Source organism: Lissotriton helveticus, chromosome 4_1 (genome assembly GCF_964261635.1).
Source record: "Lissotriton helveticus chromosome 4_1, aLisHel1.1, whole genome shotgun sequence".
Lineage (NCBI taxonomy): Eukaryota > Metazoa > Chordata > Amphibia > Caudata > Salamandridae > Lissotriton > Lissotriton helveticus.
In genome coordinates, this window is record NC_136063.1 from 487,605,062 (window position 1) to 487,628,970 (window position 23,909).

General features: G+C 45.6%; 1 protein-coding gene across 1 annotated transcript in view; it reads right to left on the reverse strand.

Moving 5' to 3' along the window:
* CPNE3 (copine 3) overlaps positions 1-23,909 on the reverse strand; it is a 493,182-nt gene that overhangs the window by 225,626 nt on the left and 243,647 nt on the right. The window contains exon 3 of the mRNA XM_078687070.1: positions 6,280-6,459. Within this exon, the coding sequence (XP_078543196.1) occupies positions 6,280-6,459 (180 nt within the window). The remainder of the gene's footprint in view (positions 1-6,279; positions 6,460-23,909) is intronic.

Below are 23,909 nucleotides of genomic sequence, written 5' to 3' on the forward strand. Positions count from 1 at the left end.
GCCGTTGGTTTCTTCAGGAGGGCGGTCAGCTCAGCGTGCTTCCAGCTCTCCGGGAAGGTGGCGGTGTGGAAGGAGGAGTTGATGATGTCTCGGAGATGGGATGCGATGATGGCGTCGGCTTTGTTGAAGACGTGGTGTGGGCATGGGTCGGTTGGTGATCCGGAGTGGATGGAGTTCATCGTGCGGGTGGTGTCTTCGGTGCTGATCGGGGTCCAGTTGCAGAGGGTGGTGGTGGCGGGCGTTGGTTCGGTGGTCGGGTGCGTGGTCTGTGCGTCGAAGCTGTTGTGTATGTCGGCGATCTTGCGGTGGAAGAACGAGGCGAGTGAGTTGCAGAGGTCTTGCGAGGGAGTGATGCCGTTGTTTCCGGCGCTGGGGTTGGAGAACTCTTTGACGATGCTGAAGAGTTCCTTGCTGTCGTGGGCGTTGTTGTTCAGTCGTTCTTTGAGTGCCGTCTTCTTGGTGGCGCGGATCAGCTGATGGTGTTTGCGGGTGGCGTGCTTGAGGGCGGTCCTGTTGTCTGTGGTCTGGTCGAGCCGCCAGGTTTTCTCGAGGGTGCGGCAGTTCTTCTTGGATTCCTTGAGTTCGTCGGTGAACCAGGGGGTTTTCTTGCTGCCGGGTCTGCTGGAAGGGTTCTTTAGTGGTGCGAGGTCAGCTTTTTTTTCAGCGAGATGGTGTTGGTCGTTTCAATTCTTGTCCCCTGTTCTTTGTCGTTGCCCTGCACCCCACCATAATGCTCTGAGCCACCTAAATTTGTTCCCAAAACGCAAACTACAATCCCTTCAGCAGTACACAGCCGAGCGTGTTCTAAACACTTTAGCTACCCCATTGTGTGCCACCAACATGCCACTAAAATTAACTGCGGCTCTGCCCTCATCCCTTCCAACCCTTGTGCCCTGGCCACCATATGTGCCCCAAATCACAAAGCATACAGATGAGCTTCACCTGCTGTCAGCTCAGGAAGAGTATTCAATATGGCTGCCACAATGCTTCCAGGACTGTCTTGGTGTATTTGTGCCTCCGACCCAACTCCCTCTTTCATTAATATTTGATATTTAACAAATATGTTATATTTGAATATGAATAAAAATGTATATAAAGTGTGATTGTCAAAAAAGATGATTATCAGCAGCTACGCTAGTCTACTTCTGGGTTATCTCTGAATCTCCTCCAATGTTTTGCAGGCACACCCATGTTGCCCATCACTACACTTTAAACAGATGACATTTTTACTAACCAAGGTGCTCAAAAGGTCTCTGGATGAGGTTCTTCTAAAGCTTCCTCATTAATGTTAAAATTGTTTAATGTCACTATCCTAAGTGTTCAGGATATCCTAATCCGCCTACAGGTCAGGTCGAGAAATCTTAACTTGGAGCACCAAACGAATAGATGGTTTTCCGGAGAGTTAGCAGCTCTTATATCGTCATACAAGAGTCTTTCAGCACAACAGACACGTAAAGCCAAACTTAAAGAGTTGACCAAATGTGTCAACAGAAGCAAAAAATATGCATTATCCAGTGGCGGTTCCTCCACTAAGGCGGAGGTCGCCCCACTGCCTTGAAGCAGCAAAAAAAGGAACAAATAAGATGATAATAACAATGTTATTATCATTTTATTTTGTCCTTTTGCTGCAACAGCTTTGCCTGACAGGGTGGGGCAGGCTGCATAGCAGAGGAGGAGCAGTAGAATCCTGCTAAGTGCGCAATGACTGGTTGGCCCTCTCGGGCCGCCCAAAAGAGTCGTGCGCACTTTTCCTGTTCTCCATGCAGGCTGAATTACAGCCTGCATGGAGAACATGCTCTGGCGATCAATGGGGTGTCTGCCAAGAAGATGGAGGCGGACCGTAGGTGCCTGGTTGGTTAATAGTAGGTCAAGTCTTTGTTGATGTAAGCTAGTCCTTAGTTGTGCAGGGCTTTGTATGTGTGGGTTAACATCTTGAACTGGCATCTCTTTTGGATCGGGAGCCAGTGTAGCTTATTGAGGTGGGACGTGATGTGGGAACATGTGGGAATGTCGAAGATGAGTATGATCGCTGAGTTTTGCATTATCTGTAGTCTCTTCAAGAGTCTGCAATGACTCCTACGTAGAGTGCATTCACATAATCCAGCCTGCTGGTGATGAGGACCTGAGTTAGCATGCGCAGGGTGTGGAAGCAGGCAGATGAGACTGCGTTTATTTATTTCTTCATGGAAAGCTTGCTGGCCAAGATGATGCCAAGGTTGCAGGTGTGGTCTGTCGGGGAGAGGGACGGGCTGAGTTCAGTAGGCCACCATGCGTTGTTCCATGGAGAGGTGATGTTCTAAAGAGGGGACTTCCGTCTTGTCCATGTTGAGCTGGAGACAGCTGTTGTTCATCCAGTCAGCTACGTTCTTCATGCACCTGTGGCAGTTAGCTCTGGTGATGGAGTGTTCTTTAGACAGCGGATGATGAGATGGGTGTCATTGGCATATGAGAGGATGTTGAGGCTGTATGATCTGATGGTGCTGGCCAGGGGGTCATGTACTCGTTGAAGAGGGAGGGGCTGAGGGATTATCTTTGGGGATGCCCGAGATGATCTTCTTGGGTTCCGGGATGATCAGTGGAAGGCTGACTCTCTGGGTTCTTCCGGTGAGGTCTGAGGCAATCCATTTGTGGGAGTCTTCCTGGATTCCGATGTGGTGGAGTCTGTTGATCAAAACGTGATGGGAAACAAGTGTCGAAGGTGGCTGACAGGTCCGTTCTGGCGTGGTCCAGGAGGGCCCCAATGTCATTGGTGGCTGCAATCAGGGCTGTCTCGTTGCTGTTGGCTCAAAACCTGATGAAGAGGGGTCAAGGAGGTTGTTGTGTTCCAGTTGTTCGGTGAGTTGATGGTTGATTGCCTTCTCGATACCCTTAGCTGGAAAGGGGAGCAGGGAGATGGGCCGGTAGTTCTTTGGATCTCTCGGGTCGGCGGTGGGTTTCTTCAAGATTGGCCTCACTTCAGCGTGCTTCCAGTCCTCAGGAAAGGAGGCTGAGGTGATGGAGGTGTTCAGGTCTTTCTTGCTCCCGAGGTTTAAGACATGGTGGGGGAAGGGGTCCAAGTGTGAACCGGAGCGCACGGAGTTCACGATGAAGATGGTGGCTTGAGGTGTGAGAGGGTCCCAGTGGGTGATCAGGTGTTCGGGGATTGTGGGTGTGAGAAGGCCGATGCGGTTGGTGGCAGTGGATTGGGGTTTGAAATTTTCGTAGATGACAGATTTTGCTGTGGAAGAAGGCAACCAGGGTGTCACACAGTTCATGGAAGGGGGTAATGCTGTTCCCGTCAGATGCAGGGTTGGAGAAATCGTTCTAGATGGAGAAGAGCTCCTTGCTGTGGTTTGTGCTGGCTGCTATGCCATCTGCCAGGGCACTCTTCTTTGCTTCTTTCAGGAGGCGGTGGTACTGAGTGCTCTCTTGAAGGTGGTATGGTCTCTTTGCCGGTGCGCCACTTCCCCTCTAGTTGCCAGCAGTTGCTTTTGGTGGATTTCAACTTCATGGTGAACCAGCTGGCGGTCCTGGCAGGTCGGTTATATTTGGCTGGCTTAGCAGGGGCTATTCTGTTGGCGCATTCAGTGATCCACTGGGAGTAGTTCTACACTGCCTGTTCATGGTTGAATGTAGTGTCTGGGAGGTGGCAGTTGAGAGCCTTTTTCCACTTATCTTGTGATATCTTTGTCCAGTTTCTGCACATGGAGTTGGTGGATAGGGGGCCAGTGTAGGTAGGTCCTGGGATGGTGAAGTGGATGCTGTAATGGTCGGTCCAGGTGAGCTGAGAGACGTGGTTGTACACAACTCTGTCACTGGATGTGAAAATGTGGTCAAGTATGGGTCAGGGATGGAGTTGCAGAAGCTGGGGCGTGGCACTGGTGGTCTGTAGGCTAGGCTGCCTTTGATGGCACTTTTTCCATCTGTGTGGAGTTGGAAGTTGAGGTGCCCCATTATCGTGGTCTATTCGTCTGAGGAGATCGTGCAGCGGATGGTGTCCTTGTAGATTATGGCAATTCCACCTCCGTGTTTGATGCTTGATTATCTATTAAAGAATGTCTTTTTTCCTTATAAATCTTCTGAGAAGACCAAATTACAGTTTCTGGATTTAGGAGTTGTTTTTAATAACTATGTACCGATGAACAATTGAGATAACCTGATGTTTTGTGGATATGTTTTTTGGTATTATGGTATAGAGTTTTTTTTATTTCTTTAATATTGAGTGGGTACTCTTTAACCTTATTAGTGTCTCCGACTGCACTATTTGCTCTAGCTTTAGCCCAAGATGAAGGCACAATATTAACCATAGCTACAAAGTTACAGTATTTAGACAAAAAATAATCAAAGAAAAATGTGAGCGCAATTACAGAGTTCTTAAAATTGACTAAATTTGTCTTACGGTGGCCAGAAAAACAAAACCAGACTATAACACAAAGCATGCTGCCCACGTCTGGCTGGACAGGGAGCGAGGCAAGCAGATCATGGCAGAGAAAAAATCAGGTGAATCAGCAAATGCAGCACACTGAACAGGAGGCAGTGAAAGGGATTTCATAGGGAGCAATGGTGGGGAGATGTTGGGGTGCAAATTTGGAGCGCATGTGGGGGCATAAGGGAAGGCGCTTGAAACAGTGTGAATCAGAGAGATTTTGAAAGCTGAGAAGAGGACCAGCAGTTCCGGTCGCACTGTAGAAAGATGGGAGCAAAACGATTTGAGGGAGGAGGAAGCTGCAGCCCAAGGAGAGAAGTAAAGTAGTACAAGTGGAGGCCATAAGAGCAGTGAGGAGAGAGCTAGCTGTATAACTGCAGAGGTCTAGAAAAAACTAAAGCATCAGCTGTGTACAGGAACAGAGAGACAAGGGCAGGAGCGAAGACTAAGAGCACAGAGCAGATGAGGACAGAGGAGAAGGTAAGAAGCATCAGCTGTCAGGGGATGAGGAGACCAGGAAAACAGCAGGAACACGAATGCTCTTGGGCTGGTTTTAATAATATGACATGAGCGGCTCTACAGAGTGCCACCAATCCCTACTCGTCGCTGGGGAAAATTGTTACAATCGGAGAAATACCTTGGAGCAGAACAAACTGGTCTCGCAACTGCTAATTGTCAAACATCAATCGGCATACACAATCAGGGAACCATGCCTGCAGCAATGAGTTCTGCACAGAGCTCTTAGCAGGAAGGTAGAGCTGTGGCTTGTGACATGAGTGCTCATTTTCTTTTAATTGCAATGTAATTGTATGATCCTACTGGCATGATTCAATACCAGGCAAACATTTGTAAAATGTTAGCGCTTAGAAGGACAATAGCTTCAATCAGAAGTTAAAAAATAGTTAATTATTTCTGCACGGTTAGCTATATGGAGGGGGCCCAAGAGTGGTAGAAGTCAAGATGGTTCTCACTTCTGCACCCTATATGTGCCCTATAAATTATCGATGAAACTCATTGGAGACTTAGGAAGTTATGGAACTATACAGAATGTACTATTCAGAATGTTTAGCTAGAAGACAAGTGATAATATTATTTACCACAACATGGGATAATGTTGTTTATCATGGGCCACAATGATCAATTACAAGTCTTTAATCTTCAATTAACTCTTCTTAAGAAATCCTTTATGATCCCGCTTATGGTGTGGTCAGCGGTGAAGACTTCAACATTGCCTGGAACCTTCTTTAGATTTCACATCATGTTAATAATAAATGAGATGAAAAGCGATGAGATCATCATTTTTGACCTAATGTCCAAGGAAACGTTCAAAGCACATCAGCTAATTCCGGAAAACAGAAATGATAATTTTTCACCATCCAATGGATCTAATGAAATCAAAGAAAAAAAGTTCAGCATAAAACGGAAACCCCACCTCCTAAAATGAGCTTTCAGCATCAAGACTGCCTGCGCCCATGTATGCGGTAAGAAGACTAATGCTTCACACACTTGCGCCACCACAAAATCATGTCCAAATCACAATGGTGAGATTTCAACCATCCACTTCATTCCGTAGCATCATTCTAAGTCCACATTTTGTCTGCACACTCGCGTGCTGTACACTATGGTAGCATTAGTAGATAATGTTATCGCTATATTGAAAAAGACAAATACAATGCACTTGTCCATTTCATTCCACTTACACATTTATACATTGTTATTAATATTCTGTATTTTGTCTGCAGTGGCCTAGGGATTATTTGAAGATGCATTGCAGATCAATGTGTTAAAATATTAATATGATCTGTCGGCAAAATATGACGACTGCAAGGAAGGATAAATCAATGAAGCCACGGCCATTTTACTATTGTACTTACTTGTCCGAGAGTGCATTCAAATTGTCCCAAGAAATCATCATCGTCCAGGCCGATGGTTTGATTGTCGATGTCATAGACGCCAAAGATCAGCTTCTGCACTATCTCGAATTGGTAATCCACCTTAAATCGCTTACAAAATTTTGGGGACAGGCAATTCTTAATTCTTTCAGTGCGATCAACCTAGAAGAAATAACAGGAGGAAAAAACAGACTCTTGAATCAATCGCTTCGCTTTTCAAATAACAAAAATACAATTTGATCATGTATTTGGAGCCTGTGATCAATTATGAAATAGCAAATTATTATATTAGGAGAAAACATGTTCACTTCTTTATTACTGATCCCCATTACCGGCAGTGTAGTTAGTAATTTTGATGAATGTTTGGTAAATCAATTATGCATTTAATGTGTAGTTCGCAAGCCAGAAGGCTATGAAGTGCCATATACACTGACTGACCAGTGTCTGGAATACACGGAGTGGTCTTTTTATAGACAGACATGATAGTAAGTAATACTTTATTGTACAGTTAATAAAAACCATTACAAAACCAGCAACGATAAAAACAATTATAAATATCTATAGCAGCATGGGGAATAATATTTGTGGTAAGTTATTAAAAAAACTTCGATTAGACAATACTAAAAATTAGAGTTTAAAAAGTAGATAGGAAGGAATGTTTGTCCGCCGCAAAGGCACTTCTATGTTCCTCATGGGGGGTTTCTTATGGTTGCGTGCTTGCAGTCCACATTCCATATAGGAGGCAAGACGTTCTTTTCCCCGTATGCTCGTACTTTATGGTAATCTGTCCTTGTGTGCTCTTATGAGCCAGCTGTGCCTCTGTATAATTCGAATATTTTAGCTCTGGGGATATGGACAGTGCGCTGTCTTTAACCGTTTATTCTTTCTTTTTGTTGATTCGGGCTTCTGCAGTTTCGATATATTTTACCAATCGACAAGCCATTTGGACTTCGTCACCTGAGAAGCATGCCAGGACTGCTTGCCTGCAGGACCTGACGGACATGATAGGAGTGATATGGATTTCCACATTCCACAGTTTATGTAGCGGTGGAGTGTATAATCTGGTGTTACTGAAGCCACACTCTAACTTGGGCTCACATAACCTGATGTCAAAACACAATATTGTGATTACGAGCACAACAGGAAAACATGGCATGTGTTAAGGAAAACGTAAGATCCACAGTAAGGTATAGGCACTAAATTCGGGACATTTCAGGTGAGCCCAATAGCAACATACTGTGCTCGACAGAACCCAGTGTGTCTGAAGAGTGTGCTGCAGCTGTCGCGGAAGCCATGCCTTGCATTGTCACAATGTACACTACAGCGAGGCAGAGGGTGGTGATATTTCATTTGTGTATCAAACATTGATGTGTAAATGAACTCTGTACTCTCCATCTGTAGTAACTTTAGTAAGGCGTGTGCAGCGTGGGGTGGAGAGCCATCCTTTCCGCTCCATGGATTGAGCTACACTCCCTGCTTCAGATCTCTATTACACTGCACCCTCATGGCTAAACTACTTCATCAATCTCTGTGCCTCAGACCTCATGGATGTCCTTAGAAATGCCAAATGAAGCTCTGTACCGGTAATTGGACACTAACAGTCCTATTTATGGCCATCAGAATGAGCCAGGTTTATGACAGCCATCCACTCTGACACTCTCCCTTCATCAATATTACACTTTGTGTCCCTTACTATTCAGGCTACTACTTTCCACAGTCTCACTCACAGACCCCGTTCTCTCACTCACAGACCCATCCTCTTGACACTTCTCCTGAGCTGGGGATGTGCTGAGCTGGCTGCAGATTGTCTACACCTTAACATGCGCCCATGCACACAGACAATGGGCCTGGCTCACTAAGGGAAACTTACACTGTGTGTATAAGTTTACGATGGTTTGCTATTCACAAAGGTATCTTACTAGGAATATCTTTACAATAGTCGTGTCCACGCACACAAAAATATAGGACAGTCATATCTTTTTATGTATGGAGACTCAGCAGTCGTAAATATACTATTAACAAATACCTTTGTGAATAGCAAACTATTGTAAATTAGACAAAAGTGCAGGTTTTCCTTTGTGAATCAGGCCCCTGGATATCTGCTCAGAGACTTCTTTACAGCTTATTAATACTTTTATTTTAAGCATACAAACACCGCCCCAAAAGTAATCTCAAGTCCACCAGTTCATTTTGAAAAATGGTGACTCCAAATTTTGATGTTACAATAAGACAACTCACAAAATGAATGCTTTGGGCATAATACACACCATTACGTTTGCATAAGAGAATCATAACAAAACCTTAGGCGTTAACATCATCTAAATAGTCCATACGAAGGGTGGTGTCACGAAATAAATATGTCTGTGAGAGAGCGCAAACTGATTTAAATGTATGAGTACATCACACTTACCTGTAGTAAGCACAAATCATGAAGAGAAATGCCATGAGTGCTAATAGTATCTGCAATTATATTCTGAATGTATAGCTAATATAGAGATTTAAGTAGAAGTGGAACTAATACAGAAATGTGTGACATTATATGATTTATTAGATGTGATTATTTTGAATCTATGTCGTGAAGCTGCTAAAACATAAGATGGTATATGGTTAAAAGCAGAACGTGGTAGGCCTCAGGGCCAGAGCTGGAGGGAAAGGGAAGGTGGTTCCTTTCACGACACAGATTATATTAAGGTTTTTGGTCATTGCATTAATGGGCCATGATTTATAGAAATGTTTACTTAATAATAGAATAAGAGTATTAACATGCTTTAATTAAATGAAGAAGTTGAATGCTATAATCATAATGAGAAATATTGTAGGCCTGAAATGTTTTAGCATTGATTTACACGTACATGTCTGGGCTGAGAAATGTTGCAAGCCTTTTTAGAAGTCTATGAGAGTTGGGTTCTTGGCGGCAGATATCTGTCTGCAACAGGAAAGGGGGGATCCAATTATAAATGAATGAATAGAGGTCTGTTCAGTAGACGGCCCAGACATGGAGGAGGGTTCTGGAATGTTTAAGGGGTATCAGCGGGCCGGAGAAGAGCCTGAGAAGCAAGGTCAACTCTAACGTCTGAGGCCCAATACAGAGCATCATGGAAAAAGCCTGAAGCTACACCACGTGAGAGGCGTTTCGCAAGGGGCGTCTCAAATGTTGTTGACTGTTTTGTATTAGGGACAGCACCCCTGGGTGGAGTTAGAGCAGAGACCTGAGGACCCTTTAGAGAGCGGATGGGTAGGCAGTGAGGGGTCATGACTGGAGAACTTTAGGTTTTCACCAAGAGACTTAGAGTGGGTGACTTCCCTTGGGGGTCATTCACTGCTGACACCTTTGTTAGGTTGGGATTTGGTTAAGTAGGGATACCATCTAGAACAGGGTAGGGACGCCTAACCTGTGTTTGTTTTCCTCCAACCTAAATGAAGGAGAGATATGCGTCTATGCTGATAGCTTTATTATTCTTAGAACTTGTGTTAGTGATTTCTGTTGCTCGTCTGAGGGCTTTCCGAGAGCACATGTATGTAATTGGACCTGTGTATCTCGTGAATCTCATTCTGAGATGCCTGTATTTGCAGCTCATTATATCTTTACAATAAACTTTGGAAAACTAGAAGTTGTCAGTGATCTTTGGGAGTAGAGTCCTTTCTTGGGTGAACTAGCTTGGAAATAGGTGCACTTTCTTTCCTTACAGACAGGCAACAAAGGTTCAGTCGACCAGATCGAGGTTTGGATCAATAGATATAAGGTATCGATCAAAATCTCGCCCTTTCAGTTGGTAGCTATAGAGGATGGTTGCCTTCTTGAGGACGGTGACCTAGGCCAGGTTAGCTTACCCCAAGGCCCCTAGAGATCGATGATCGGAAGAACAGCCCGCTGGAGAAGATCCGGATGACGTGAGACAGAAAAAGCAGCAGTATCGGTTGAGAGTGAGTATAAAGGGTTATGCGTGTTAGATTGCGGTGTTTTGTATTGTATCTATGTTGTAATGTCTGGCGGAGTTGAATGTCTGTAGAGTGACTGTGGAACAGGTTGTGAGCGCGCGCAACCGGTGGAAATCTTAAGTTCAAGGAGAGCTTAAGTGGTTCGGGTGTATCGGACACCCAGAGTAATTGTCAACTAGTGTGAAGGGGGTCATGAGGTACCATTGATCACCCGAGAGACCGAGATAGGGGGAACGTAAGAGTGAGTGCGTGAGTAACGGACGCTGGTCGGAAGTTACTGTGTGTGTAAGCAACCTATCAGAGAGACGATAGACATCTCGTCAGTTGTGTTGACAATTACAGATAGACTGTGGACGTACAGTCGAGAGAAGTGACCGCTTGGTCGGAAGTAGTCATTTTTCGGTGTATGAATGGGACGCATGCATAACCGGGAGACGAGTTGAGAAGGGAGGGGTGCTGCTGCGAAGCGGAGAAAAGTGACGTCAGGTGGTGTCGCGCAGTGATTGGCTGACCGGAGAAAGACCGCGCTGTGATAGGCCAGCTAGCGAACACGTCAGACAGGGTCGCGACGTGATTGGCCGACAGGAGAAAGACCGCGCTGTGATAGGCCAAGCTAGCAAAGCCGCGACAGGATTGGTGGATTGTCATCAGGAAGTAAACAGAGTAGCGAGGCTGGATTTTGTGCGCATAATTATGAAGTGTTTTAAGTGGTTGAAGGCGGTGTTTAAGAAAGAGAAGCGGGGATCGTATGAAGGGGAAGAAGCCCCGCCGGAGGGTACGCCAGCTCGTTACATGGCAGTAAATGTTGGGTTGCATACGATCCTTTGGATATCAGAGTGGAGTAAGATTACTGAAGGAAATGAGGAACTGACGTTCCCGAAGTACGGGACGTTCAGATTAGAGGTGTTACATCGATTAAAATCAGTCATGACCTCAATGAGACCCTTGCCTAGACCAACCCAGTTTGAAGCTCTTGATGCATGGCTTAGGGCAGCGCATGAAAAGAATATGAACAGACGACAAGAAAGGGTGAAACGATCGGTAAGGGCAGTACAGGATGCCAGGTGGGATGCGGATGCTAAAAGATGGAGAGTGCATAATTTGGAAATAAATAAACTGTACCCAGTGTTAGAGGCGCCCGTAAATAAAACCCCCCTGGAAGAAGATGATGAGAGCGAAACAGAGGATAGCTTGATAAACAGATTATTGACAGACAGGCCACCCCCGTATAATAGAGCAGGGGGAGAGGTCGAGAAGAGTGAAGGAGAAAAGGGGGGCAATGCAGGAGAGCATAGACCGCTTCCCAGTTCAGAGTGGGATCCTGAGCCAAAGAAAGAGCTGTCCCAGCCTGGTCAGGTGCAACAGGTAGTCGGGAGGTTTGTGGTACAAAGAGCGCCGGAAACGGAAAGCGCCACATCCTACCCATTACCAGATGCACTACAGGTACCTGTTACCATAGGTCCTATAATATCGATATATGACCAAGAGAGAGCAAGAGGGGAAGAACGGAAACGGAAAGACAGAGAAAGAGCAGAGGAGGCAAGGAGGAACGATACCACTAATTCCCCAAGTCAGATGCCGATACCCAGAGAGTGGAGTACCCCGATGCACACAGCAGGGGACCCAGGAGGAGATCCTGGGGGTCCTAGATGGCCAATGGATCTGAGGGGATCTGGACGAAAATCCTTTCAAGAGTTAAATGAATACATGAAGCAGTGGGATGAGGCAGTGAAGGCTCAAAAGAGCATCAATGCTGCGGAAGCTGAAAGGGAAAGTCAGGGCAGCCGAGCACGGACTCACTGCGGGGCTGGGGAGAGTAGCCCGGAGTGGGACTGTAGAGGGAGTAGGGGAGTCACCCATTGGGCCCGGAGTGGAGGTAGAACAGACCTGGAAAACGGGGGCCCCGGGAGTGAAGGGGTGGCGCGCCCAATACTCAGTGAAGGAGAGAGGAGAGCGCAAGAGTACAGAAATAGCTTTAAGTGTCCACACTGTGTGCCCGGCACCAGAGAACTGAATGGGAGTTGTGAGAGGTCGCACCATAGTCCCTGTGATGACGGCAATGAGCGCAGCCCAGGGAATATGGGGAACCAGGAAGGATCGTATCGGATACTGAGCGATACGAGGCAAAGGGAGTGTAGCGACCAGAGGGAAAATAACAGAGAGGTGTGCGGTGAGAGGAGAGAAGAAGAAGAGAGTGGGCAGAGAGAGAGTGGGGGTAACAGGCCCGTGTTCCATCACCTTCCCAGATCGGATGGCCGAGCATGGGACCTGGAGAGATGGGAGCGAGGGAGACCACCCATTAACTCTCCCGAGCCCAAACGTAGAGCTCGAAGTTGGGATGGTAGGGAAACCAGCGAGCCCCCTTCGAAAGACATATTGCGAGCTGAGATAAAAGCCAAAAGACTTGATGTCTCCAGCTTAAGGTCAGACCTGGATGACATGGTAGATGGTACCCTGCCTTTAGAAAGGATGGAAATGTATGAACAGGATGAAATACTGTATATGGCAAAGGACATTACTCGAAAAGCGAGAGCAGTCCATGAGAAGTTAGTCGAACTAGCAGGCAAATATATGGTGGACTTGTCAAGAACCAAAGCATTACAGGGTAACCACAGGCTACATTACTCAGATCGAGACCTAGATGAGAGGAGAACGATTGGGCTGAAAACACACATAAGGGAACTGATTACTGGAATAAGGACATGGAGGGCACTAGATAAGTGGGAAGAGAGGTGGTCCAAGAAAGGGACCGGCAGGAGAAGCATGATTGGTATGACACCAGGACAGCAGGGAATAGAAGCTTACCCTTTGCGTGAAGTTGCAAATGGGAACTATGTACATGTCCCTTGGAGTAGGGGAGATTTAGCTGCTTTTACCACCTCTTTCCCCAAATTACGTGAGAGCCCAGTGGAGTGGTACAAGCAAGTGGAGAGATTTGTAAAAATCTCAAAGGTCCTTTGGATAGATCTGAACACGCTGTTTGACATTGTAGTACCAGGCGATCTGTGGACAGCATGCAAGGTTAGCGCTGAGTGGCCCACAACTGAGCCAGAGAGAGATGCCAAGACTAATGGGCCGTCCGAGACTGTGATGGCAAAATACGAGAGAGTGATGACTTGGCTGAAAGAGAAAGTGCCAATGCAAGACATAGATTGGGTCAGAATAGACCGAACAAGACAGGAACCCAAAGAGACAGTTCATGAATATTACGAGAGATTGCTGAAGGCGTTTAAACAGTATAGCGGCTTGGATGTAATGGATCCAAAAGACATAGGGCAATTCGTGTCCAAGTTCGTCCTGGGACTGAGACCGGATATTAGTTTAATGATTCAGCAACACTCGATTTGTTGGCAAACTAAACCCCTAGATGAAATACTGAGATATGCCAGGTACTGCTGTGATGAGATAGATTCCAAGGCTAAGAAACTAAAGGAAAAGTTGATGGTGGTACAGATGCAGGCAGCAGGGAAGGGGGGACAACAGCAACAGCAGCAAGGAACAGGTACAGGAGGAAAGAAGCAGTACAGTCAGAACAAGGGCAATGAGGAGAGTTCCACCTTTAGACCCAGAATAGACATAGCTACCTTGAAGAAAACGACTAGGTGCCACCAGTGCAACGAGCTGGGGCATTGGAAACGCGAGTGCCCTTACAATGTAGAGATAGGAGAGCAAGAGATAGAGGAGGAAGAGGTTCAGAGCGCGCCTACAAGAGGGGTAACGCCATACCAAGGAAAGGTGCTCAAAGGGGGGGGGGCTCCTCCCCGAGCCCAGTTCCCGCAACCTCCTCGAGTAGGGAGTATGGGTAAGACCTATAGACAAATGCCCCTGTTTGTGGAAGGGGAAGAGTGCTATTATGTGGACCCATTAACCGGACAGAGAGTGGAAAGAGAAGACTGCACCCTCGGGGCAGCCTTGGAGGTAGATCAGAGGGGACCCTATGTTGAAGCAGAAGTAGCAGGGTGCCCTACGACATTTCTGGTGGACACAGGAGCCACTAGATCCACGATCAGATCAGCTGCAGTTCCAGACCTGCCCATGTCTGGAGAGACTATACAGGTGGTAGGGGTCGCAAACAGGAGAATAACCAGCCAATTGACAGAACCGGTGCAGGTGAAAATAGGGAAGTACAGTGATGAGCACCAATTTGTGGTTTGCGATTCAAGCCCTGTGTGTCTGCTAGGAAGAGACCTGTTGTGCAAATTGAATTGTACTATATATTGTACCCCCCAGGGAGTGGAGGTATTGACTAATGATGATGATGCAGATTTCAAAGTTGCAAACTCTAGAATATGTGTGGAGCTGTACCCTACTTTGACAGTAGATGAGCTCCCCTGGGACTTGAGAGAGACAGTGGCATCAGAAGTATGGGATTTCACTGGGGAAGAGATTGGATTGGTCAAAGGGGTGGACCCAGTGAAAATTGTAGTGAAACCGCATGCTGAGTTCCCAAGAACACCCCAATATAAATTGACTCCAGAAACGATTGCAGGCATAAAACCCGTGATCGAGTCCATGATTAAACAGGGAATACTGAAAGAAATCGTGGGTAGTCCATGCAACTCCCCGATTATGGGTCTGCAGAAACCAAATGGGAAATTTCGGATAGTGCAGGACCTTCGAAAGATTAATAACATAGTCGTTTCGTGTTGTCCAGTGGTACCGAATCCATCAGTGATACTGTTTCAGATTCCATTCCAAGCAGAGTGGTTCACTGTGATCGATCTTTGTCAGGCTTTCTTTTCGATCCCTCTGGACGAAGAAAGCCATTTTCTTTTCGCATTTAAGCTGGAAAATCGCGTCCTAACATGGTGTCGTATCCCTCAGGGGTATACAGAGAGCCCATCGATCTTTAACCAGCTTTTGAAGAGAAATCTTGAAAGTCTAGTGCTGCCCCAGAAGTCAGTTCTGGTCCAGTACATAGACGACCTCCTTGTGGCGTCAGAAACAGAAGAAGCTTGCAGGGAAGACTCCATTGCTTTGTTAAATCACCTAGCTGCCAATGGGCACAAGGTGTCCCCGGGAAAATTGCAGTACTGCCTGACAGAAGTGCAGTACTTGGGACACAGAATTGAGAAAGGCAAACGAAAAGTGTCACCAGACAGGATAGAGGCGATCATGAAAATGAATGCGCCTAAGACACAGAGAGAGGTCAGGATGTTCCTAGGGATGGTGGGTTATTGCCGACAGTGGATCGTGAACTTTTCACTGAAAGCAAAGCCCTTGCAAAAACTGACGCACAAAGAGGTGAGTGATCCGGTACCATGGGACAAAGACTGTTTGATGGCGTTCCTACAGCTGAGAGAGGACCTGTGTCGTGCTCCGGCATTGGGAATGCCTGATTACACTAAACAATTTTTTCTTTACTGTTGTGAGAGAGAAGGTTGCGCGTTGTCTGTGTTGGTCCAAATCCATGGGAATGCCCGTAGACCAGTTGCTTATTTCTCGGCTACTTTAGACCCAGTAGCCGCAGCGTTGCCCGGATGTCTCAAATCCGTTGCTGCAACGGGTGTCAGCATTGAAAGATGTGAAAATATCGTTATGGGGCACCCGTTAGAGGTGTGCGTGCCACATTCTGTTGAACTGTTAATGACCAGGACCAAAACACAGCATCTGACCAATAGCAGGCTCACGCGCTATGAGCAAGTTATTCTTGCTGCAGAGAACGTGACCCTCAAGAGATGCTCTGTTTTGAACCCTGCTACATTGATGCCACTTCCAAATGATATCGATGATGATGATGAATGTACAGACCATGACTGTCTCGATGTGACTGAACTATGCACCAAACCCAGACCCGACATCGTAGATGAGCCACTGACCGACCCAGACGAAGTTTTCTTTGTCGATGGCTCATGTGTAAGAGACGAAGTTGGGCAGTTGAGAGCAGCTTATGCTGTTTGTACAATTGAAGGAGTTGTGGAAGCTGGGTGCCTGGAAGGAGTACACTCCGCTCAGGTAGCCGAGATTATTGCCCTGACACGTGCTTGCTTAGCAGGCAATCAAATTCGAGTTACCATATACACCGACAGCCAGTATGGGTATGGGGTAGTTCATGATTACGGGCAGTTATGGTCTCAAAGAGGGTTCATGACTTCTTCAGGCTCTCCCATTCGCAATGGAGAGTTTGTGCGCCTGTTGTTAGAGGCATTGCAATGCCCAGCAAGTATCGCAGTTGTAAAGTGCATCGCACATACCAGAAATGAGGACTTTGTTTCGAAAGGCAATAGATATGTTGATGAAGTTGCGCGGTATTGCGCGGAACAAGGGTACTCTTTCACAGAGGTGGATGTGGGTGGAATAAATGTAAGAACTGAATTAGCCATGATACTGGAAACTGTTGATACTTGGGATGAACTGTCAACCATGCAAGAAAATGCTCCTGATTCTGAAAAAGAAACATGGGAAAAGGCAGGATGTGTAATGGGTGAGACCCATTTTTGGGTCTCAGCAGACGGCAGAGCAGTGTTGCCCAATGAGATGGTGAGTCCAATGGCTAGGCTCATACATGGTCCCGTACACTTAGGGAGAGATGCTATGCTGAGAGTGTTTAGACAGACTTGGTACAATCCTAAGTTTAGAATAGCAGCAGAAGCAGTGTGCCAGCGTTGTGTGACCTGCCAGCAGCTGAATGTAGGGAAAAGAACACCAGTTGCACTAAGTCACATAGGAAGGTCTGGAGGTCCATTCAATCGAATGCAGATAGATTTCATTGAAATGCCAAGGTGCAACCGCCTCCGCTATGTCCTGGTGGTTGTTTGTGTGTTCTCCAGATGGGTTGAGGCATACCCTACACGTAGGTGCGACACCCTCACAGTGGCCAAGTTACTGCTTAGAGAACTCATTCCTCGCTTCGGGGTGCCGGCCTTTTTGGAATCAGATAGGGGAACACATTTTAACAGCGAGCTTGTGAAGATGATCTGTGTAGCGCTAAATATTGACCAAAAGCTGCATTGCAGTTACCGACCAGAAGCCTCAGGAATTGTGGAACAGATCAATGGAACGATCAAGTGCAGGATAGCAAAAGTTTGTTCCTCAACGACCCTGAGTTGGCCTGATGCCCTGCCATTAGTCCTCATGAGCCTTCGTAGTACCCCAGACAGAAGAACAGGGTTGTCACCACATGAGGTGTTAATGGGGAGAGCAATGAGGCTGCCATCTATTCCAGCTACTGCACTGTTAAATATCACAGATGATATGATCCTGGACTATTGTAAGGGGCTGTCTGACGCAATGCGTTCTGTGTCTCTTCAGGTACAGGCTGCCGAGGTTCCAGCGTGCCAGGGCCCTTGCCATGACCTGTATCCTGGGGACTGGGTCCTGGTGAAGAAACATGTGAGAAGAAGCTGCTTGGATATTCGTTGGCGTGGGCCCTTCCAGGTCATCCTGATCACAAACACAGCTGTAAAGGTGGGAGGCCTGCCCAATTGGATCCACGCGTCACATACGAAAAGGGTTCCAGCACCTCTGGAAACAGCTCCTCTCTCGGATAGACGTCCAGCTGAGGACCAAGAAGCCATAGAGGGGGCTAGCCAAGCTGTAGAGGTGCCAGCGGAAGCAGGGAACGAGTCTGACCAAGCTGAGGACGGTCAGTACAACAGCGAAACAGAAGACGCTACAGAAGGAGAAAGTAGCTGGGAGTACGAGTCAGACCCTGACAGGTCTGAAAGAGAGCGAGAACAGACCAGAAGGAGACGGAGTAGAAGGGCACGTGGAGAAGCAAATTGGCCGCAAAGAAGGAGCTCTAGCCTGAGGTCAACTCCAGAAGCAACCCTTCCTCCGATATCAGAAGACTCAGACCCCGAAGAAGGTGCTCAGGGCGCTGAAGCACCGGACCGAAGAAGGTCAAGAAGAGTGCGTGTGCCTAACAGAAGATACTCCACACCTGAGTGGACATATCTGGCGACAAATGTCTGTGAAACCGGAGACAGGGAGGATCCGAGCGGTGGTGGTGTCCAGTTCTGAGCCCATTATCACCGTGGAAATACGACTGTTGGTACCCGGTGTCGAACAAGAAGGGTCACTAACATTCATGCTCCCCAGACCTCCCCGCCTCAGCAAGTTAAAACACATGTTTCTTACAGAATTGCAATTCCCCGACTTTGGTACAACGATAACAGCACATGAAGAGCACAATCTTCGTTTGGAAATACTGAACTATGCTATTGAAGCTGCAACCACAAATCTGATAGTAGACTGTTAAAGGACTTTGTAAATAAAGCAAGCAGAAAAAAGAAGATTACCTAGCGCCCAGGAAGCAGAGAATTTTAGGGAACTTCCCTTGAGTTGATGGAGAAGGGCTAGGGTTGTTTTTTTTTGAACTGTTAAAGGACTTTTGCGAAGAAGGTTGTCAGCCTCCAGTTGTGTGGATTCTAAAGACAAAAGGATTGAAAAGAGACTGTAAAGGAACGAGAGGAAAATAACTTTTTGCTAAGATAAGAGAGAGCCAGATTGTCTGACGAAATGGAGGCCGGCACCCCGAACCGCAGAGCTAAATGTATAATAGGTACACTAATAGTAGGAGTGATAATATTAATAGCTTTAGTGGTAACAATTTCTTATGTGAAGGGACATGAAGAAGAGGTAAAGGTAACTGATGTGAATTCTGCAGAAACGCTTACACCCACTGTTGCTGGTGAGAAAAGGGAAAACACTCAAGAGAAAGCGTTATTAGCTGCAGAAGCCCGCAGGTTACATGTAGACGAGTCCCAAGGAGACTTTAGGTCAAATGCTTATGCTAAACTTTTATATGAATACGTGGATGCCATGGAGGTTAAGGATTGCTACGTCTGCATGCAGTTGCCGGCATCTGTAGACGAGGGTATTAGATACCATCACCTCCCGCTGACATATGGCATTACATGTAGCTTATTGCTTAGTATATTTTATGAGAGAGATAGTTTTGAATACTATTTCTCAAATTATGATTCAGTGTTGCCAGAAGTCCCAAATTATAAGCAGATGAATAAATGGGATTACTGGAAGAGTGAAGACAGATTGGCCAAGTTCTTCATTCCTTGGATTACCTTAGATACTTCACATGCCCGTAGAAATAACCTGACATGCAAGGTGTCAGAAGTCGAGAAGAAGTTCATAGGGCAGGTGGATGATCGTTACAGGAGACAAAAGATTTTGAAAAAATCTGGACAAGGGAAAATAGATTGGACCGAGGAAGAGAAGTCACATAAGAGAAAGGGTAGTAGTGGTCCAATAGCTTTAGATAGAGCGCAGAGAGGAAAGTTATGTCTTCACCGAGCCAAAACGTATTATGAAAATGTATACGTGGGTGAAGTTGACTGTGAGCATGCTTTTAATTTAGAGTATTACACTAAGGATTTCCTGAAGGGAATGCAAGTGATTCCAAATGTGTATTTTGTATGTGGAAGAAATGCTTACGTGAGACTACCTGACAACTGGTATGGATCATGTTACTTGGCAATTGTCTTCCCCAAAATATATCATGCACAAGACTTAGTGATCATTGAGGGTCAGACATCATCGAGGGGAAGGAGAGATGTAGGTGATGCCGAAATGGTTGGAGATGTCTTTGGAGCTATGTTCCCTCTTTTGGGAATAATCCTTAATGATGTTAAAATTAGACGACTGGCAACAGTTGTCGACAGGTTGTCTGCCAGCACTGCTCAGTCCTTAATGCTGGTAGAAGGAGAGATGCAATCGATAAGGGCTATGGTTCTTCAAAATCGTCTTGCATTAGATGTCCTACTAGCAAAAGAGGGCGGAGTCTGTAAGGCTTTGAAGGTCCAGGAATGTTGCACTTACATTCCAGACAATTCGAAGCCCCTTGAGAAAGTTATTAAGAACATAACTAGTGTTCACAAGGAGATCGAAGACTTGAGTAGAGAAAATGTCTGGGAAAAGGTGGGCCACGGAATGAGTACAGTTGGAGGGTGGTTTTCCGCCTTAGGCAAAAGCTTTGTATGGTACATTCTAAAGCCTATCATCATAATATTGATCTGTGGGATAATATTGTGGGGATTGGTGAGGGTATTCAAATGGTACAGAGCAAGAAGGTCAGAAAGGGCCCAAAGAGAGCAGCTGCGGAGATTGGCTGCCATACAAGATAATCAGTATAGGAGCCTGAGGGCTCTGGAAGCGCAGAGAATGCCAGCAATAACTGCAGTTTAAATGTTAGTGATGACCCCGAGAGGTCATCAAAGGGGGGAACTGAGAGAGCGCAAACTGATTTAAATGTATGAGTACATCACACTTACCTGTAGTAAGCACAAATCATGAAGAGAAATGCCATGAGTGCTAATAGTATCTGCAATTATATTCTGAATGTATAGCTAATATAGAGATTTAAGTAGAAGTGGAACTAATACAGAAATGTGTGACATTATATGATTTATTAGATGTGATTATTTTGAATCTATGTCGTGAAGCTGCTAAAACATAAGATGGTATATGGTTAAAAGCAGAACGTGGTAGGCCTCAGGGCCAGAGCTGGAGGGAAAGGGAAGGTGGTTCCTTTCACGACACAGATTATATTAAGGTTTTTGGTCATTGCATTAATGGGCCATGATTTATAGAAATGTTTACTTAATAATAGAATAAGAGTATTAACATGCTTTAATTAAATGAAGAAGTTGAATGCTATAATCATAATGAGAAATATTGTAGGCCTGAAATGTTTTAGCATTGATTTACACGTACATGTCTGGGCTGAGAAATGTTGCAAGCCTTTTTAGAAGTCTATGAGAGTTGGGTTCTTGGCGGCAGATATCTGTCTGCAACAGGAAAGGGGGGATCCAATTATAAATGAATGAATAGAGGTCTGTTCAGTAGACGGCCCAGACATGGAGGAGGGTTCTGGAATGTTTAAGGGGTATCAGCGGGCCGGAGAAGAGCCTGAGAAGCAAGGTCAACTCTAACGTCTGAGGCCCAATACAGAGCATCATGGAAAAAGCCTGAAGCTACACCACGTGAGAGGCGTTTCGCAAGGGGCGTCTCAAATGTTGTTGACTGTTTTGTATTAGGGACAGCACCCCTGGGTGGAGTTAGAGCAGAGACCTGAGGACCCTTTAGAGAGCGGATGGGTAGGCAGTGAGGGGTCATGACTGGAGAACTTTAGGTTTTCACCAAGAGACTTAGAGTGGGTGACTTCCCTTGGGGGTCATTCACTGCTGACACCTTTGTTAGGTTGGGATTTGGTTAAGTAGGGATACCATCTAGAACAGGGTAGGGACGCCTAACCTGTGTTTGTTTTCCTCCAACCTAAATGAAGGAGAGATATGCGTCTATGCTGATAGCTTTATTATTCTTAGAACTTGTGTTAGTGATTTCTGTTGCTCGTCTGAGGGCTTTCCGAGAGCACATGTATGTAATTGGACCTGTGTATCTCGTGAATCTCATTCTGAGATGCCTGTATTTGCAGCTCATTATATCTTTACAATAAACTTTGGAAAACTAGAAGTTGTCAGTGATCTTTGGGAGTAGAGTCCTTTCTTGGGTGAACTAGCTTGGAAATAGGTGCACTTTCTTTCCTTACAGACAGGCAACAAAGGTTCAGTCGACCAGATCGAGGTTTGGATCAATAGATATAAGGTATCGATCAAAATCTCGCCCTTTCATCTGTAAAAATGTTATTCCTGTCACAGACCTTTCCGCATAAACCTGCGGTTCATTGCTCATGGTACAGTACCCTGTACAATCTACTGAATTTCACAAGGGCTGCTGGCGCACGATAAAAGACACTGGCATTTTACCAGTTTATGTTCGGTGTTCATCTTGGCTCGTTTGGTTAATTTTTAACTCAAACTAGAGTCATCACGTTCCCAACCCACATTTAATATCACTGAAGCCTACGACAATCTCATACCAGAGGCATAAATGACTATTATAACAGAGGCCTATACGACTACTACAGCACGTCATTTGGTCACTTTCCGCGGTGCTACAAATGCACTACTCAGGTACGGTAGCGACCACAACATTCCTGCTTGTGCATTCTAAGATGCCTATTCAATGACTAACACGTCTATAAACTCCTCCAAGCCATCCACTGCTTCTAAGCAAGGCAACTGGAATTATGTGGCATGAGAGGGCCAAGTTATTGGCAGAGTTGACTAAATTATGCAGCAAGAAAAGCCAAATTACGTGGCCTAAATTATGCAGCAAGAAAAGCCAAATTACGTGGTGTAATGTGGAAATGTTTTGTGAGAGTATTACTCCATTATTAATTTTATTTTTACACTTATTAACAATGCCTGGGCATAGGTGGCACCTCATATGCATCAGTTCAACAAAGAAATATAACAAGAAGTAAGGGAAAGGTGAACAGTCAATCTTGGTAAAGGGCCTCCTTGTGTGCAGCAACATGTGTCACTATATGTTTAATAACTGTTGAACCGTTTGAGCTAGAAACACATTTTTTCTTGTTAAAATATGCAAATTATGCAGCAAATGACGGATTGTGTGGCAAATCCATATTTATGTGTAAAACTCAGCGGTGGCACAATCATATAATTCTAGTGGCCATGCTTTTAAGTAAAGAAGCTAGAAATCTACTTCAGCCAACAACTAGCAAGTGTAGGTACCATTTTTTCAATCACAACTGGCTAAAAGAGGCCACATCTGCTTGAGAAGGGGACATCTGGTACTGTGATCCAAGTAAGTATTTAAGTAAGTAAGTAAGTAAACATTTGTAAAGCGCAACGAATGCCGAGGCGTCTTGCCGCCAACGGTTACATGTACTTCATCTGAGAATGGAGGACAAATTTGCTTTTTACTTGGAGGGGAAAAGCCAAGTTTTTAGTAGCTTCCTGAAAGAGGATCTATTTAGATTACAGTCAGATTGAGACCAGCAGCGCATTCCAAAGTTTCTCAAACCGGTAGGATAGACTTCTACCACCTCACCTAGCCCTTCTAATCCTAGGAACAATAACCAGCCCAGCATTGGTAGACCTTAGGTCCTGTCACAGACAATACCCGCATAAAGTTTCTGTAGTCACAAGCACCCCATTATACAATGCTTTGTGCACCACACAGTACTTTACACCTTATCCTTACCTGGTCAGGTAACCAGTGGAGGTCGCTAATGCTGGTGGCTATGTGATGAAATTTGGGAAAATTCAACAGCACCCGTGCAGCAGTATTTTCTAAAGACTGTAATTTTAGTTGTAGATGTTTATCAATGCCCCAAAAAAGGGAATCGCAGTAGTCTATTCTAGACAAGATCAGAGTGATTATCACATTTTTTCACATTTCTTGTCGAATGTAGAGGAGGATCTTTCGCAAGATTTTCAAGAGAAAAAAACAGGAAGATGTAATATGGGTAATCTGTTCTGAAAAGCAGAGCTGATCGTCAACCAGGACTCCCAGATTTCTCGCTTTGTTAACCGGGTCAGGACGTAAACCTTCCGCAGAGGGCCACCAGTAGTTATTCCAAAGGGGAGGGACATTCCCAAACTCCACCACCTGCGATTTGTCTGTCTTTATCTTGAGGTAGTTATCATGCATCCATCTAATGATATGCGTCAGACAGTTATGGAACAACGTGGTTCTAGAAATATTGTTCTAGTCGGATGTAATATTTATGGGCAAGGGTCTAACTTCCTGAATGGTAGCTACTTTAGAGCATTTGGAAATCCACTATGTAGAGCCTGTGCTTCGCACTTACTGCATCCTCTTTCAATCACCTGCACATAGGTTTCAGA